This window comes from Crotalus tigris, unplaced genomic scaffold (assembly GCF_016545835.1).
Source record: "Crotalus tigris isolate CLP2741 ecotype Arizona unplaced genomic scaffold, ASM1654583v1 scf7180000020245.1906669, whole genome shotgun sequence".
Classification (NCBI taxonomy): Eukaryota; Metazoa; Chordata; class Lepidosauria; order Squamata; family Viperidae; genus Crotalus; species Crotalus tigris.
This window is the reverse complement of record NW_024097926.1, coordinates 888,740-906,569: the sequence shown is the minus strand read 5'-3', so window position 1 is coordinate 906,569 and position 17,830 is coordinate 888,740. Positions and strand designations below refer to the sequence as shown.

At 49.2% G+C, this 17,830-nt stretch overlaps 1 protein-coding gene across 5 annotated transcripts in view; it reads left to right on the top strand.

Annotated features, from left to right (window-relative positions):
• The window catches only part of SPTBN2 (spectrin beta, non-erythrocytic 2), an 81,972-nt gene that overhangs the window by 47,176 nt on the left and 16,966 nt on the right, over positions 1-17,830 (top strand). For all 5 annotated transcript variants that reach the window (XM_039366239.1, XM_039366237.1, XM_039366238.1 and 2 more), the window contains 13 exons: positions 410-568; positions 2,215-2,517; positions 3,558-3,711; positions 4,694-5,564; positions 7,434-7,571; positions 9,563-10,319; positions 11,063-11,265; positions 12,890-12,980; positions 13,697-13,843; positions 15,164-15,427; positions 15,751-15,975; positions 16,652-16,741; positions 16,943-17,215. In XM_039366239.1, the coding sequence (XP_039222173.1) occupies positions 410-568; positions 2,215-2,517; positions 3,558-3,711; positions 4,694-5,564; positions 7,434-7,571; positions 9,563-10,319; positions 11,063-11,265; positions 12,890-12,980; positions 13,697-13,843; positions 15,164-15,427; positions 15,751-15,975; positions 16,652-16,741; positions 16,943-17,215 (3,675 nt within the window). The remainder of the gene's footprint in view (positions 1-409; positions 569-2,214; positions 2,518-3,557; positions 3,712-4,693; positions 5,565-7,433; positions 7,572-9,562; positions 10,320-11,062; positions 11,266-12,889; positions 12,981-13,696; positions 13,844-15,163; positions 15,428-15,750; positions 15,976-16,651; positions 16,742-16,942; positions 17,216-17,830) is intronic.

The following is a 17,830-nucleotide window of genomic DNA, read 5'->3' as shown; positions in this document are numbered from 1 at the left end:
TCCCTTTGCGTATTTTTCAGAAACTGCCACCCTGATTTTCATTGGAAAGACAATAGCAGCCCGTTAAACAAATAAACAAGGCAAATATTACTAATAGGGGAGAGTTCCAAGAATACCTTAAAAATCAAGAGCCAGTGCTTCTGGATTCCAGTGGAAGCTATCAGCTAATCATGATTAATGATTAATCCACTCTTTGAAATCTGGGTTATAGTTAAGGCCAAGACAGGAGGCTGTAGTTTTAACTTGGTTTTGAAAACAGGGCTTCTAAGCATGTCAAATGTTCTTTGTCCCTGTGATGCCATTATGAGATGCCACATGAAATCCTGGCGCTTTGAAACCTTCCCTTTTCTTCACCCCTTCAGGTTTCCAATAAATAAATTATCTTCTCTCTCCACCAAACGGTCCGCAGGGTTGGGAGCGTCTGGAAAAGGCAGAACACGAGCGGGAGCTGGCGTTGCGCAATGAGCTGATTCGGCAAGAGAAACTGGAACAACTGACAGCTCGCTTCGACCGCAAAGCAGCCATGCGTGAAACTTGGCTGAGTGAAAACCAGCGCCTCGTCTCTCAGGTCAGTCCTGAATGGAAAGATCTACCTGGCCCCAACGGCAGGTTGAAACCTCCCCTGGATTATTCCCTGAGATTTCACAGGCTCTGAATTCCACTTTGCACCAAGGTGGGTTGATATAGACATCACCTGCCTGTCCTTGTTGCCAACTTTTAACCAGAGCGAGACAGCTGGGAACGTCTTACTGTCAAGACTTCACTTCTAGTGCTGGGATGGAGATTGCAGTGTCTCCTCCCCTTGTTTTATACAAGGCTGCTAGGAAGTGGAAAATGTCGCAAGATGTCACCCATTCTTTTAAATTAAAAACATAGATTTTTCTTCAATTTGAGAAAGCCCCGGAAACTGTTCTCAAATGTCATCGGTCCTCTGGTGTCTACAGATGTTTAGCTGTTTAACTTTCTGATCTTAACTCGGAAGTGAAATTGCATTGTGTATCTTAAATGTTTCTGCGTAGAGAGCAGAGAGGGTTGCCATAATGTTGTTTATCCCAGGCAGCAAAATGCCTTGGTTGAGCCTTGGGATTGTTTGATATTTGATGGCCAGAAAGATGAAGCAGTTCCACAAAGCACAATAGCCTTGTTTGTGGGCGCACGGGGCGTGTCACTTTAATTAAATGTTTCCTCTCCTTCATAAAAACCCACCAAACACTTCATACTTCCCAGCTCTTATTCATCCCTCACATAGCGTCCTGCTTATTGATCTCCTTGCTATCCCACATCCGACTATTGATCTAGTTCAGTGGTTCTCAACCTGTTTAATGCCGTGACCCCCAACCGGTCGTAAGTCGAGGACTACTCAAACAGCCGTAAGTCGAGGACTACTCAACTGGTGCAGCACCGTTTGCAGAATGGGGCTTTTGGCGGGCTCAGCAGGGCAGAGACAGCCTGGACAATTCCTATTGGCTTTTGAAAGCTAATAGAATTAGACACTATTCAAGAGAGTCTATTCTATTGGCTTTCAAAAGCCAATAGAATAAAAGGGAGTAGCACAGCTAAGGAAAAGAGGAAAAAAAAATGGCGGACTGCGTTGTTTGGCGACCCCCGTGAAATGGTCATTCGACCCCAAATGAGGTCCCGACCCACAGGTTGAGAACCACTGAGATAGTTGGATGTGGGACAGAGAGGCAGTTTGGTTAGTTGGATGTGGGACAGAGAGGCAGTTTGGTCTAGTGGTTAAGCTGCTGGCTTAGAAACTAGGAGACTGTGAGTTCTAGTCCTGTTTTAGGAATGAAAGCCAGCTGAGTGATTTGGGCCAATGACCAACAGACTATGAATTCTAGTCCCGCTTTAGGCATGAAAGCAGCTGTCTGACTTTGGGCCAATCACCAGGAGATGGTGAGTTCTAGTCCTGCCTTAGCACAAAAACCAGCTGGGTGACTTTGGGCCAATTACCAGGAGATGATGAGTTCTAGTCCCACCTGAGGCATGAAAGCTTGGGCCAATCACTCCCTCTCAGCCCAATGCACCTCACAGGGGTGTTCTTGTGAGGAAAACAGGAGGAGAAAGGTATCGGATATACAGTATTTGCTGCCATGAGTTACTTCTAAAAATAACAAAGGCAGGATATCAATAAATAAATACCTTCCCTGAAGGATGATAAGCCATTCTCTGCCTCTCTCCCCCCTCTCCCCCCCCAAAAAAACCCTGCAGGATAACTTTGGCTCGGATATTTCAGCAGTGGAGGCTGCCGTACGCAAACACGAAGCGATCGAGACAGACATTGTGGCTTACAACGAGCGTGTGACCGCTGTGACTGCCGTGGCTGATGAGTTGGAGGCAGAGGGCTACCATGACATCAAGCGGGTGCTGGCCCGCAAGAATAACGTGGTGCGGCTCTGGGACTACCTCCGCGAACTGGTGGCCGTGCGCCGCGAGCGCCTCTTGCTTCACTTTGAGCTGCAGAAGATGCTTCAGGACTTGACCTACCTCATGGATTGGTTGGAAGAAATGAAGGTAAGCGGGCCAGAAGATTGGTGGAGGAGGAGGAGGAGGAGGAGGAGGAGGAGGAGGAGAAGAAGAAGAAGGTCTAGGAATGGTCCTCGAGGAACCGTATCAGTCATTTTAACTTGGATTACAAACACCACCAAAACAAACAGGAATCTGTTTGCTCCAATTTAATCCAGTTCAGGGGTTTACCAACATAGATAGTCCTCAACTTACAATGACAATTGAGCCCAACATTTCTGTTTGTTAAGCAAGACTATTTTTAAGTGGATGGATGGAAACTAATCAAGGAGAGAAGCAACCTAGAACTAAGGAGAAATTTCCTGACAGTGAGAACAATTAACCAGCGGAACAACCTGCCACCAGAAGTTGTGAATGCTCGAACACTGGAGTTTTTTTAAGAACGGGCTGGACAACCATTTGTCTGAAATAAGTGATCCCCAAGATTTTGGGCACCAGGGATCAGTTCCGTGGAGAAAGTTTGGCGAACCTTTTACAGACCGAGTGCCCAAACTGCAACCCAAAACCCACTTATGCATCGTTGGGTGCCGGGTGGGTGTGGCCCATTGGGTGGGTGTGGCCCATTGGGTGGGCGTGGCTGTGGCGGTAATGGCAGGCTAGGTGGGACTAAAAAGTTCAATCAATCAAGTCCAACTTTGCGAGATCTTTTTTTTTTCCCGCGAGAAGTTGAAATTTATTGATTGAACCTTTTTTTTTTTTTTTTTTTTTGGGCACATGGTGGAGGTCTAAAGTGAGAAGGTTTTATAAAGGCCAGCAGAAGGCCTAGGACTGGGGCGACGGCGTGCATGCATGCCCAGAGAGAGGGCTCTGAGTGCCGCCTCTGGCACCCGTGCCATAGGTTCGCCACCACTGCCCTATATGCAACCCCACTCTTGGCTAGAGAGGTCTTTTCCCGTTTCCAGAAGTATAAATGGGAAAACCAAATATACAAGAGACACCTGTTTGGCGTCTACCCTGAAAAATATGTACGTAGACACGTAATAAAAATAAAGAGATGTTCTCTGACCTATTGAAGTGTTTTCTTGTAGGTTCGCCTCCAATCTCAGGACTTTGGGAAACATTTGCATGGTGTGGAGGACCTCCTTCAGATCCACGCTCTGGTGGAAGCTGACATTGCTGCCCAGGCCGAACGGGTAAAAGCCATCTGTGCTGCGGCTCAGCGTTTTGCTACTCCGGGAGAAGGTGCTAACCCTTAATCAAACAATATTAAAATTAAGAGGCATACGTAATTGCAATCCAGGCTTTACTGTTCACTGCCAACAATACATTAAGACAGGGGTGTCCAACCTTCACAAGGTTAAGACTTGTGGACTTCAAGTCCCAGAATTCCCCAGCCAGCCATGGCTGGCTGGGGAATTCTGGGACTTGAAGTCCACAAGTCTTAACGTTGTCAAGGTTGGACTTCCCTGCATTAGGACTTCAGCTCTCTGTATTTCTCACTGCCAAGACTGTTGTCCACGGAAATCAGTTGTAATCCCAGCTAGATTGTCTCCTTTCTTTGTGTCTCTGAACGGGCTCCTAGGCTGAATTCATAGAATCTCGTACCTTTTATTTGTAAACCATCCAGAGTTATTTAGGTGTAAAAAATGGATGAATTAATCAATAAAAGGTAGATTGTCCTTGACTTACAACCATTCATTTAGCGACAGTCCAAAGACAGAACGGCACCGAGAAAAAGTGAGCTACCTCGCACTTATGACTGTCACAGCATCCCACGGTCACGTGATTACAATTCAATTGCTTGGCAGCCAGCATCTATCTCCCGTAGCTGCAGCGTCCCAGGGTCACGTGACTGCCATTGGCGGCAACCTTCCCAGCCAGCATCCAATCCCCAAAGTCAATCGGAGAGGTCGAATTCGCTTAACCGCCGCCTAAATTCATTTAACAACTGCAGTGATTCCCGTAATAACTGCGAGAGGAAAGGTTGGAAAATCAGGGGCTCCTCGCTTAGACACCATCTTGCTTAGCCACAGAAATTCTGGTCACGAATTGTGGTTGTAAGCCAAGATTATCTGCCGATCACTTGGTTAACGAGGTAACGCATTTGCCGCTGTGCAGACTAAAACCGGCTCAGCCCGTTGTGCGAATGCAGGGACTTTAGACTTTTACTTGAGCCCCCGAAGAGTGTCATGCGAACCCAGCCCTCAATTTTCTATCCCTGCAGGATACAAACCCTGTGATCCCCACCTGGTCCAAGAGCGAGTGGCAACGCTAAACCGGTGCTATCAGGAGCTGGTGGCCTTGGCCGCCCAACGCCGCGCCAAGCTGGAGGAGTCGCGCCGCCTCTGGAAGTTCTTCTGGGACATGGGGGAGGAAGAGGCCTGGATCCGCGAACAGAGCCAGATCCTCTCCTCGGATGACTTCGGCAAGGACTTGACCAGCGTGCTGCGCCTTACCAGCAAGCACAACGCTTTCCGCGACGAGATGACGGGCCGGGCCGGGCCGTTGCAACAGAGCATTGCCGCGGGCCGCCAGCTGGTGGCCGAGGGCCACTTTGGCGCTACCGAGGTGGCCGAGCGCATTCAGGAAATTGAAGAGCAGTGGGAACAGCTGGAGACCCTGTCAAGCGAGCGGGAGCGGCGTCTTCTCCAAGGCTCCAACCTTTATCAGTTCCAGGCTGATGCCAACGACATGGAGGCCTGGTTGCTGGACACTCTCCGCTTGGTCTCCAGCTCTGACATGGGCCACGACGAATACTCCACCCAGAGCCTGGTCAAGAAGCACAAAGACGTGGAGGAAGAGATTCACAACCATCGGCCGGCCCTGGATGCCCTCCACGAGCAGGCCCGCAGCTTGCCCCCCAACTTTGCCCATTCCCCGGAAGTGGACGGGCGCTTGCCCGCCCTGGAGCAGCGCTACGAAGAACTGGTGGATCTGGCCGAGCATCGCAAGCAGGCCCTGCAGGACGCGCTTAACCTTTACAAGATGTTCAGCGAGGCCGACGCTTGCAGCCTTTGGATCAGCGAGAGGGAGTACTGGATCGAAACGATGGACGTGCCGGAGAGGTTGGAGGATCTGGAAGTGGTGCAGCAAAGGTACGTGCCCCCTTTTCCCAAGGTGCACCTGGCCCTTTTTTTGCTAGCCAAGGGGGAGCAGCAGGCTGCAAGTGAGGACGGGGGGGCAAGAATAAAATTTTGGAGGACATCTGGGGAAGTGGGAGGACTTTGTTTTTTTAAAAAAGATTTTATTGGTTTTTTTTTTCCATCAACATATGTTAATTTTTCCAATTAACAAGTTGTCTGGAGTTTGCCATGCTAATACATGTTCAATTCCTAATCCTTCATTCTTTCCTCTAGCCAAGAATAAAATAGGTTCCCAATTTGATAGTAGTCTGTATCTTCTTTATCTTTCAACCTCATAGTTAATCTGTCCATCTCTGCACATTCCAATATCTTCCTGATTATTTCTTCCTCTGATGGCAGTCCTTCATTCTTCCAGTATTGTGCAAAAATTATTCTCGCTGCTGTAGTGATGTGTAAGATTAAATATAGTTTCTGCTTATTAGTCTTTTCAGGCATCATACCTAGTAAAAAAAAGTTCAGGTTTAAAATCCACTTGTTCACCCAATATTTTTTCTAACCACGTATGTATCTTTCTCCAATAGGCCTTTGCCTTACCACATGTCCAGGAAGTGGGAGGACTTTGATTTGTTTTTATTTACTTAATTGCTTTTGTTTACTAATTTATCCCATCATCATTATTTTTATGTATAACCCAGTGGTTCTCAACCTGTGGGTCGGGACCCCATTTGGGGTCGAAGGACCATTTCACGGGGGTCGCCAAACAATGCAGTCCGCCATTTTTTCCCCCTTTTCCTTAGCTGTGCTACTCCCTTTTATTCTATTGGCTTTTGAAAGCCAATAGGATAGACTCTCTTGAATAGAGTCTAATTCTATTGGCTTTCCAAAGCCAATAGGAATTGTCCAGGCTGTGTCTGCCCTGCTGAGCCCGCCCAAAGTCCCATTCTGCAAACGGTGCTGCACCAGTTATTTTTCCCCAGAATGCTGCTAAGAAAGCTAAGCATTCTGGGTTTACAAAGATTGGTGGATAGATGGTTACCTTGCTTGGCACTGGGCTTCTGAATAACACAGGCCCAGCTTAAAAAAAAAAAAAAAATCCATAAACCAAGTGGAGAAATTGAAAATTAAAATGGGAACAAGATCCTAATCGTATTTGGGAGTTCAGGAACCAAGTGTCCCTCCTTACATGTTGTTCAGCGTGCCAGGGATTAGTGCCAAACCCCTTAGGGAAGTATTAATTCACAGATTTTCTATTCTGCTCCGTCCTAGCCCTGCAGCCAAGAAAGCAGGCGCCCTGCTGTTGGCTATTTCCACTGTCTTATTTGTCGCCGCCATTTTTAAATTATGAAAAGCTAAAACGATGTTCTTGGTTGGGCAGCTGTACAGGGAGTCCCTGACTTACGAATACTTTGGGAGCAGACTTTCCATTGTGAAGCAAAGCGGCTGTTAAATGAGTCACACTTAATTCCCCCCCCCGCTATGGTTAAGCTTCTCTCTGCTGTTGTTAAGTGAAACATGTCATTGAGTGAATCTAGCTTTCCCCATTGACTTTGCTTGTTGGAAGCTGGCTGGGAAAGTCACGAGTGGGGATCGCGTGACCCCAGGACTCTGCAGCCATCGTAAATACATGCTGGTTGCCGAGCGCCCAAATTTTGATCGCGTGTGGGGAGGCTGCGATGCTTGTAAGCACGAGAAAGTCCCTTTCTATAGCGCCGTGGCAACTTCCAGCGGTCGCTAAACGAGCGGTTGTAATCCGAGGGACTACCTGGGGGTCGAAAATAACAGACAGAGCTTTATTCCTGCTGGGAGGCAGAGCTAGACGGCTGGAAGGCTGCAGACTCCTTTTCACACAGCTCTCATCTCTTTTGATTCCTGGTGACTCAGGTTTGAGACCCTGGAGCCAGAAATGAACAACCTGGCCTCTCGGATCGCGGCCGTGAACGAGATTGCAAGCCAGCTTTTGGGCGCCGATCACAGGAACAAGGAGAGCATTCAAGCCACTCAGGAACAGCTCAACAGCCGGTAAGTGCCCAGAGCAGTGATGGCGAACCTTTCAGAGACCGAGTGCCCCAACCGCAACCCAAAACCCACTTATTTAATCGCAAAGTGCCAGGGCCGCATCAGCATTGCGGTGCCCTCAGGGGCGGGGGGAGGGGCAGGGAGGCACGTCTGAGTGCCGCCTCTGGCACACAAGAACCGGGTGTGTGTGTGCAAAAATGGGCCACTGTGCTGCAAGACGCAAAAATGGCCGCCGTTGTGCCACGGGGTGCTAATAATAATAATAATAATAATAGGAACTGCTTCCATCCTGCGACGATATCTGTAATACCATCAAACATCCACATCTGCCTATCCCAGGTCCTGGGTAAGGACTCGATAGGTAGACAAAATGCCAAATCCAGTCTGAACATCTGGCTGACTGTGCGATGATCCATAATAATAATAATAATAGTAAGTAGTAGTAGTAGTAGTAGTAGTAGTAGTAGTAGTAAAGTTGGAAGGGACCTTGGAGGTCATCTAGTCCAACCCCCTGCTCAGGCAGGAAACCCTACACCATTTCGGACAAATGGCTGTCCAGTCTCTTCTTAAAAACTTCCAGTGTTGGAGCATTCACCGCTTCTGGAGGCAGGTGGTTCCACTGGTTAATTGTTCTCACTGTCAGGAAGTTTCTCCTTAGTTCTAGGCTGCTTCTCTCCTTGGTTAGTTTCCATCCGTTGCTTCTTCTCCTGCCTTCAGGTGCTTTGGAAAATAGCTTGATTCCCTCTTCTTTATGGCAGCCCCTGAGATATTGGAACACTGCTATCATGCCCTCCCTCGTCCTTCTCTTCGTTAAACAAGACATCCCCAATTCCAGCAACCGTTCCGTGTATGTTTTATCCTCCAATCCCCTGATCATCTTTGTTGCTCTTCTCTGCACCCTTTCTAGAGTCTCAACTTGCTGCACCATGCAAGAACGGGGCAGGGCTCGTGAGGATCATGCAGGCACTAGCCCTACCCCATTTGCAGCGCGTGTGTGCTCGCGGCCCCCATGCACATGCATGCATGTAAAATGCTTCCCCCTCTTCTTCCCATCCACCAATCGACAAAGGTTGGTGCCTTCTGCTCTACCACCTCTACTCAAGCTTGCTAGTCGGCCGCTTCGCCTCCTTTGTGCTGGGTGGGGCTCCTGCTCCGGGCAGCGGCGGCAGCCTGATAGACTTGCAGGCGGCGGTGGTGCGTGGGCCAACAGAGAGGGCTCTGAGTGCCGTCTCTGGCACGCGGGCCATAGGTTCGCCACCCCTGGCCCAGAGGTACAAGAGGAGGGATGGAGACCAGACAGGGAGAGGAATGGGGCAAAATCAGCTATTGCGAACTTCAAAGGAAGCCAAAAGCTTCTAACGCTTTGCCCCACCTGCCTTAAAGCTTCTCAAGGGTTTTAATTAAAAGAGATTAAGGGGAAAGCTGGCATGCTGTAAAGCAGAGCAGCAGCTTTCAGCAATTTCCAACCCACCCACCCACCTACCCCCGCGCGCCAATTTGCTGGCTGTGGATCCCTGAGGCGTTCTCAGAAAAAATAGAAATGGAGAGTGGAGGCCGAAACTGCCTGTTCTTCTGCCCAGGAAAAAATAAAATAAAAATAAGATACAAGTGAAAAAAAACATCCTCTAGAGCAGTGGTTCTCCACCTGTGGGTCGGGACCCCATTTGGGGTCGAACGACCATTTCACGGGGGTCGCCAAACAACGCAGTCCGCCATTTTTTACCCCCTTTTCCTTAGCTGTGCCACTCCCTTTTATTCTATTGGCTTTTGAAAGCCAATAGAAGAGACTCTCTTGAATAGAGTCTAATTCTATTGGCTTTCCAAAGCCAATAGGAATTGTCCATCGTGGCTGGCAATTTGTGAGAGGGCCCACAGCCTGCCTGTAAAGTTTCAAAAGATTGGGGAGCACCCAAGACTTGTGGACTTCAACTCCCAGAATTCCTCAGCCAGCCCTCTGGCGTCTCCTTAGGACTCATCTCCTTTCCTGTTTCCAGGTGGCAGCAGTTCCAGGCCTTGGCAAGCCAAAAGAAGGAGGCTTTGACCTCGGCCCTCAGCATCCAGAACTACTTCTTGGAGTGCAACGAAACCAAGGCCTGGATGCGGGAGAAAACCAAGGTGATCGAATCGACCCAAGATCTGGGCAACGACCTGGCAGGGGTGATGGCTCTGCAGCGCAAGCTGGCCGGCATGGAGCGGGATCTGGAGGCCATCCAGGGCAAAGTCACGGACTTGCACGACGAGGCGGACCGCTTGGCGGCCCAGCACCCGGAGCAAGCCGCCGCCATCTCCAGCCGGCTGGCCGAAATCGACGGGACTTGGGACGAGCTGCGAGGAACCATGCGGCGTCGCGAGGAATCCCTGGGAGAGGCCAGCAAGCTTCAGGGTTTCCTGCGCGACCTGGACGACTTCCAGGCGTGGCTCTTGCGAACCCAGACCGCCATTGCCTCGGAGGACGTGCCGGCCACCCTGCCGGAGGCGGAGCAGCGGCTGAGCCAACACGAGAGCATCCGAAACGAGGTGGACCATTACAAGGGCGACTACCAGCGCTTGCGGACCATGGGGGAAGAAGTGACGCAAGGCCACACCGACGCCCAGCACATGTTCCTTCAGCAGCGCCTTCAGGCCCTGGATACGGGCTGGAATGAACTCGGGCAGATGTGGGAGAACCGGCACCAGCTGCTTTCGCGGGCTTACGGCTTCCAGATCTTCCTGAGGGACACCAAGCAAGTGGAAGGAGTGCTCAGCAACCAGGTAAAGCAGAGAGCAGTTTGGGGGGGGGGAGACCGGGCGGGGGGGTGGGCTTGTAGTTAGAGGCTGAAGTTTTGTTTAGCTACTTCACAGGACCAATTGTTCGTTTGCGTTGTGGTTTTTTTTCTTGTGACTTCCCTTCTCTTTCTTTATTTCCCTTCCTCTTTTCCTTCCCTCCCTCCCTCCCTCCTTCTCTTTTCCTTCCTTCCTTCCTTCCTTCCTTCCTTCCTTCCTTCCTTCCTTCCTTCCTTCCTTCCTTCCCTCCCTCCCTCTTTTCCCTCCTTCTATTTCTCTCTGCCTTCCTTCCTTCCTCCCTCCCTTTCTCTTTCCTTCTTTCTTTCCTTCCTTCCTTCCTTCCTTCCTTCCTTCCTTCCTTCCTTCCTTCCTTCTATTTCTCTCTGCCTTTCTCCCTCCCTCCTTCTCTTTCTCTTTCCTTCCTTCCCTCCCTCCCTCCCTCCGTCTTTTCCCTCCTATTTCTCTCTGCCTTCCTTCTTCCCTCCCTCCCTTTCTCCTTCCTTCCTTCCTTCCTTCCTTCCTTCCTTCCTTCCTTCCTTCCTTCCTTCCTTCCTTCCTTCCTTCCTTTTCTCTCTGCCTTTCGTACCCTCGTCAAAATTGTGTATAGAGTTCTGTGGATTGCGTGTGTATGTTTATTTCTCCTTTGCCGTGTTCTCATCCTATGCTAAATCATAATTTTTCTTTTTGCCTCCCTCCCTCGCTCTCTTCCTCCTGTCCTCTCTCCCTGACAGGAATATGTATTGACTCACACCAGCATGCCCAGCTCTCTCCAGGCTGCCGAGGCTGCCATTAAGAAACACGAAGATTTCATGACCACCATGGAAGCCAACGGCGAGAAGATCAAAGGCCTGGTTGACTCTGGGCGGAAACTCATTCTGGAAGACAGTCTGCACTCCGATAAGATCCAGGAGAAGGTCAATTCTATTGACAGTCGGTGAGCAGGAAGGCTGTGGGCAAAAAATGTAATTCCAGGCCAGGGAACTCAAGTAGGAGAAGGAGGTGGTGTTGCCTCCACAGGCTCCCTTGCCAGGGCATGTAGAGTAACCCGGAAAGAGAATGTGATTTCCTAGTACTATTAAAAAAAAAAGCACAAGACGCTGCAGTCAAATCTCCACTCAGCAGTGAATGGTGAGCCAGTTATTCAGGCTAATCTACCCTGTAGGATAATTGCCAGGATAAAGTTTGAAGGAGAGCCACCCACGTTGCCCTAAGCTGCTCAGAGGAAGCGAAGGATAAAAATGTGATCGGCCGACAGGGATGGTTTAAACCACGCTAAAACCCCTGCACGTTGTTGTTCTTTCCTATTTTACATGGAACAAGATATCTTTTGCTTAGGGCTATTAGAGCTTGCCAGCCTGTATGATTTTGTTAAAAGGTCCAAGTCCTCATAAATAAATAAAATAAATAAACTTTATTGTCATTGTATGTGTATACACAGTATACACATACAACGAAATTTACGTCCCACACACATAATCCCCAACCACACTCCCACCCACCCCTAAAACCACCCAAACATCCACCCAACAGACCAAGTAATACTGTCCAACAGTTCACTGATGGTGGCCCTTTAGTTCATTATTGAGTGCAATTATAGCTCTGGGATAAAAACTATTCAGAAAACGTGTGTGGAGGGGGGATTCTGAAATTGTTGAGTACACTTGGATAGCAAGACGTTACGGAGACATTACGTACAGGATTGGGTATGTCTGATGCCTTGAGTTATTGGTAAAGAATAATAAAGGTGGGATACAAATAAATACATGATAATAATGTAGGTAACACTGAGTTCTCGTGGAAAGCACAAAACCCATGGGAGCTCACGGCATGAGGGCCCAACTGGGGACTTGTGACAGAAACTCTGCTGCTGCTGCTTCTTGCTAGTCCAGTGGTTCTCAACCTGTGGATCGGGACCCCATCTGGGGTCGAACGACCATTTCACGGGGCTCGCCAAACAACGCAGTCCGCCATTTTTTTCCCCCTTTTCCTTAGCTGTGCTCCTCCCTTTTATTATATTGGCTTTTGAAAGCCAATAGAATAGACTCTCTTGAATAGAGTCTAATTCTATTGGCTTTCAAAAGCCAATAGGAATTGTCCAGGCTGTCTCTGCCCTGCTGAGCCCGCCAAAGGTCCCATTCTGCAAAGGGTGCTGCACCAGTTGAGTAGTCCTCGACTTACGACCGGTTGGGGGGTCGCGGCATTAAAAAGGTTGAGAACCACTGTGCTAGTCCAAGCCCTGTTTTCTCAAGCTTAGCCACTTTTAAGATGTGTGGACTTCAACTCCCAGAATTCCCCAGCCAGCGTGGGGGAATTAAAGCGTCTTGAGAAAAACTGCTGTAAAGGTTAGGACTGCAATCCCCAGAATACGCAGTAGACAGCAAGGTTGAGGAAGTAAGTGCATAGAATCGATCTCCTCAAATATTAATCAGGCGTTCTCCATTATCTTGCAAGCGATGCTGCTCAGTTGGGATTACCCTCGAGGGACGATATATGATTAACTCAAGCCCCCCCCCCCCGTGTCTTCCTCTCTGCTTCTTCTCCATCCTATCTGCTTTCAGACACAGGAAAAATCAAGAAGCAGCTCAAGATCTCCTGGCCCGGCTTCGGGACAATAGAGTGCTTCAACATTTCCTGCAAGATTGTCAGGAGGTGAGTCCCTCGGTTCAGGGCTGGGAGTAGCTGGGAGGCAATTGATTAGGTGATGGGGGACGTGCTGCTAGAGGGCATAAGGCAGTGGTGGCGAACCTATGGCACGGGTGCCAGAGGCGGCACTCGGAGCCCTCTCTGTGGGCACAGGTGCTGTTGCCCCAGCCCCACCTCTCCCCGTGGCCCCCTCCTCACCAGCAGCCCTCTGGAGGAGAGTCGCCCACAGGAATAGCCGGCATGGAACAGCGCAGCCAAGGACATAGCCGGGCAGCAGGGACACGACTCCGCCCTCATGCCCCATAGCATGCAGATGATGCTGCGGGGTGTGGGCGGAGGGCGTGGCTGCCATGGTGCTGCAGGACTGCCTGGGCGATCTGCTGTGGTGGGCCATGGAGGCAGTGCATGGCCCTGTGGGTGGGTGGGGCAGGGGGCAGCGGGGTGGAGCAGGCAGGGCGGGTGTCAAGACTGCTAAGATAAGAGGCAGAGCAGGGATGGGGGGCGGTTTTGGGGCACTTGGTCTCTAAAAGGTTTGCCATCACTGGCATAAAGTTTTGGTTGAAAGGAAGATAGAAACTATACTCCAGCTCCTGCATACAAGCAGTCATCAACTTGCAGGCATGCATTTTAGCAGCCACCTGAAGTCACCGTGGCACTGACAAGACTCTGGCTTTCCCAGGTTAAGTTGATGCTTGAACCCATCGCTCTTGTCTCTCCTCCAGCTCACCCTGTGGATCAATGAGAAGATGCTGTCAGCTCAGGACATGTCCTACGACGAAGCCCGGAACCTCCACACCAAGTGGCAGAAGCACCAGGCTTTCATGGCGGAGTTGGCCTCCAACAAGGGCTGGCTTGAAAAGATCCAGAAGGTGGGCTTAAATAGGGATGACATCCGTTGCTCTTGGCTTGGCTTGGCTGTCTTTCTTCTTTAGCTCACCCTTCCTTTCCTTCCAGCGTTGGAAAATTAGGTCCTGTTGAGATTGCATCCTTTTGTCTACGAAAAACATACTCTGCACATGCCAAATGGTCGGTTTCCTGATAGGGCAGCTGTCAGATCCACCTCACACCTCCAAAGCCCAGTCAGCTAATGTCAAGCAGCAGAGGTTCCTTCCGCAGCGAGACGAGAGCATGCTGCGTATGCTCAGGGGCACTTCCTTCTTCCCCACCTGATGGGATTGCGTGATAATGTCACTTGGGTGTTTTAATTTTGCTAAGGGAAAAGTTCAGAGCACATTATGACAGAGAATGTGTTCTCTCTCTTCAATCACCTCTAATCTAACCTTGGAGCGTAGATAGATACTCTGGCCCTTAAAGCAGGATTTGGGGCAGGAGTTTGCAGAATTAGCCATTTTGTGCAGGAGGATGGTGTCAGTAAGCAGGCAGTGGTGTGAAACAGGCTAGGTTCTATCCAGCATGTGGGCAGGACTTGAGGTGCTGTTTGAGATTTTCTTGGCAAAGCTGGGAGCTATTTTTCTTCCAAACTGTTTTAGGGTTTACGCTACCAAGTTAACATACCAGTATTCCTCAGCTTGTTTAACACATTTTTGAAGTTAGGACAGCACTCAAAAAAAGTGACCTACAGTTGGTCCTCACACTTATGACCATGGCAGCATCCCTATGTCAAATGATCAAAATTGGGTTCTTGACAACCAGCATGCATTGCGACAGTTGCAGCAGCCCAGAATAACATGATTGCCATTTGTGACCTTCCAGGGGTCTTCTGTCAAGGAAAGTCAGATTCACTTAACAACTGTATGGTTTGCCTGATGACCATGTGACTCACTTAATGACCAACAAGGCTGTAAAGTCAGGCAAAATTCACTTAACGGCCACATTGCTTAATGTTAGAAGTTCTGGTCCCAATTGTGGTCATAAGTTGAAGACTACCTGCATTTCACTGTTTAGAATGGCAAAAAAAAAACCCAAACCCATGTGCCGATTCTGAAATCAACGAGATCTCCCCGGGCTGTACCAAAAGCTATTGTTCAGGGGACTCTGTTTTTTCTCCCCTATTTTACAGGAAACATTTGGAGTCCCAGCTTCATTTTTAACCCTTGTTTCCCCGGAAGTGATTCCCAGAATTCAGCGCCATGTATCCGAGGGATGTCCGCCTCGGTTGTAAGCAACGTACCTCCTTGTGTACATTCTTAGAAGACATTCCTCTTCTCCCATCTCTCCTTTTTTGGCAGGAAGGGGAGCAGCTGGTGTCAGAGAAGCCCGAACTGGAGCCCGTGGTGAGAGCCAAGCTGGATGACCTTCAGAAGCTCTGGGAAGAATTGGAATCCAGCACCCAGAGCAAAGCTCGGTGCCTCTTTGATGCCAACCGGGCTGAGCTCTTCACCCAGAGCTGTTCGGCCCTGGAGGCATGGCTCAGCGGCCTGCAGGCTCAACTACACTCTGACGACTATGGCAAGGACCTGACCAGTGTCAACATTTTGCTCAAGAAACAGCAGGTAAATGAGTTGACATTTGGCATCATAGGAAGGACACGATGGTGTCAATATTTGAGAAATCAGCTTAAAATGTACCTGGGAGCAGATTGGCAGCCAGTCATGCAACTCTAGGCTTGTGCAAAACTCTTTGGGCTGCTGCAATTCCGAACCAACTGAAATCTCCAGATCTTCTTTAAGGGGAGCCCCAGGTGGAATTATTGCTATCGTAAGAAAAGAGGTGCTTTTTTAAAAAAAAAAAAATGGTGCACTTGTGGGTGAGTGGGTGAGCTTGTAGATGTGGTTGAGAATGCTCCTTGACCCTTGGCTTTCCTTCTCACCTCCAGTTGCTGGAGAACCAGATGGACGTGCGGGAGAAAGAGGTGGAAGGGCTGAAGGCTCAGGCCTTGGCCCTCAGCCAGGAGGATTCCAACACGGTGGAAGTGGATGGGAAATTGCGGACGGTGGAGGGAAAATTTACGGAGCTGAGGGCGCCGCTGCGGGACCGCTGCAAGAAGCTGTTGGCCTCCAAAGAGGAGCACCAGTTCAACCGTGACCTGGAGGATGAAATTGTGAGTTGACCTGGAAGAGGAAGGGGGAAGGAGACCGATTCCCACAAAAAGGATTTTACAAAAAGGAAGCATCTTTCAAATCAAATAATTGCAGTCATTCACCAGCAGAAAAGAAAATAAGTCTTCATTCAAATACTCAGAGCACTCAAAAATAAATCAGGAGCGATGCGTAGAAAAATAGGCTAAAAAGCTTCATTCTTATTGGTTAAAACTAACCTAATATCTAAAATTATAGAGTCTCTGACAAATCATAGGAAGGTAGCTGACATAAAAAAAAAAAGACCAGTGGGTAAAAAACTATTCCCTACTCAAACAAGTTCTTGATTATTCTTTAATTTTGTGTGCCACAACACAGAACCTGGCAGTGTTATATGTTATTTCAGGATTAATATTAGAAAGTAAGAATTGTTTGTATTGCTGGTCATTATATCCTGTTTTACTAGCCAGGACTGGGGCCATTAAGAGTATTTCGGCGTGCTGTGTCAAACTGACAGTACAAAAGAACATGTTCAAAGGAAGCATTTTTAAAAAGAAAAATAGGGCAGCGTATAACCTTGCAAGATAAGTAAGAATGTCCCCCCCCCCCAAAAAAAGAGACCAATCAAAAATGGGATTTTTTCCTACAGAACGACCTGGATTTTTTTTCACCGTTTTTACTTTTGTTCTTGTCCTGCAGCTATGGGTGAAGGAAAGGATGCCGATGGCCGTTTCCACTGATCATGGCAAAGATCTGCCGACCGTCCAGCTGCTGATTAAGAAGAATCAGGTTAGGACAATGTTTGCAAGGGAGTAAAGGTCATTACGATTCATTAGGTAGCGAAAGTTGTGTTCAGAGAACGGATTTGTTTTAGTTCCGGAATGAACCGATTGTGGGAGTTGGTATAACACAGGGGTGGCGAACCTATGGCACGCGTGCCAGAGGCGGTACTCAAAACCCTCCCTTCTTTCCTCCTGGACCTTCTCTTAGACTCTGCAGAAGGAGATCCAAGGTCACCAGCCGCGCATCAACGACATCCTGGGCAGGTGGCAGGGCCTGGCCTGCAGCGGCCTGGAGAAGGAGCTTCAGGGCCGGGTCGAGACCCTCGAGGAGATGTGGCGGGAGCTGCAAGACCAGGTAGCCCAGCGGCGCGGACGGCTGGAGAAAGCCCAAATGGCCCAGCAGTTCTACTTTGACGCCGCCGAAGCCGAGGCCTGGATGGGTGAACAGGAGTTGCACATGATCTCGGAGGAGAAGGCAAAAGTAGGTCTGCAAAGTTAGACGGAGGGTTGCTTGGGTCAGTGACATAATGGGCAGGCTTTATTACGGTCATAAGTCGAGGATTACCTACTGCGGTGATGGCGAACTTTTTAGAGACCCAGTGCCCAAACTGCAACCCAAAACCCACTTATGTATCATCGGGTGCCGGGTGGGCGTGGCCCATTGGGTGGGTGTGGTGAATTGGGTGGGCGTGGCCCATTGGGTGGGCGTGGCTGCAGTGGTAACAGCAGACTGGGTGGGACCAAGAAGTTCAATCACTCAATTACTTTGCAAGATCTTTTTTTTTCCCAGCGAGAAGTTGAAATTGATTGATTGATTGAATCTTTTTTTTTTTTTTTTTGCACACGGCGGCGGAGGGCCTAACGCAAAAAGGTTTTATAAAACCCAGCTGAAGGCCTAGGATTGGGGCGATGGTGCACGTACCCACAGAGAGGGCTCTGCGTGCCACCTGTGGCACGCGTGCCATAGGTTCACCACCACAGACCTACTGTGTTTCCCCAAAAATAAAACCGGGTCTTATATTTATTTTTGGTCCAAAAGACCCATTAGGGCTTATTTTCAGGAGATATCTCATTTATACATGTATGGAAGGTGATG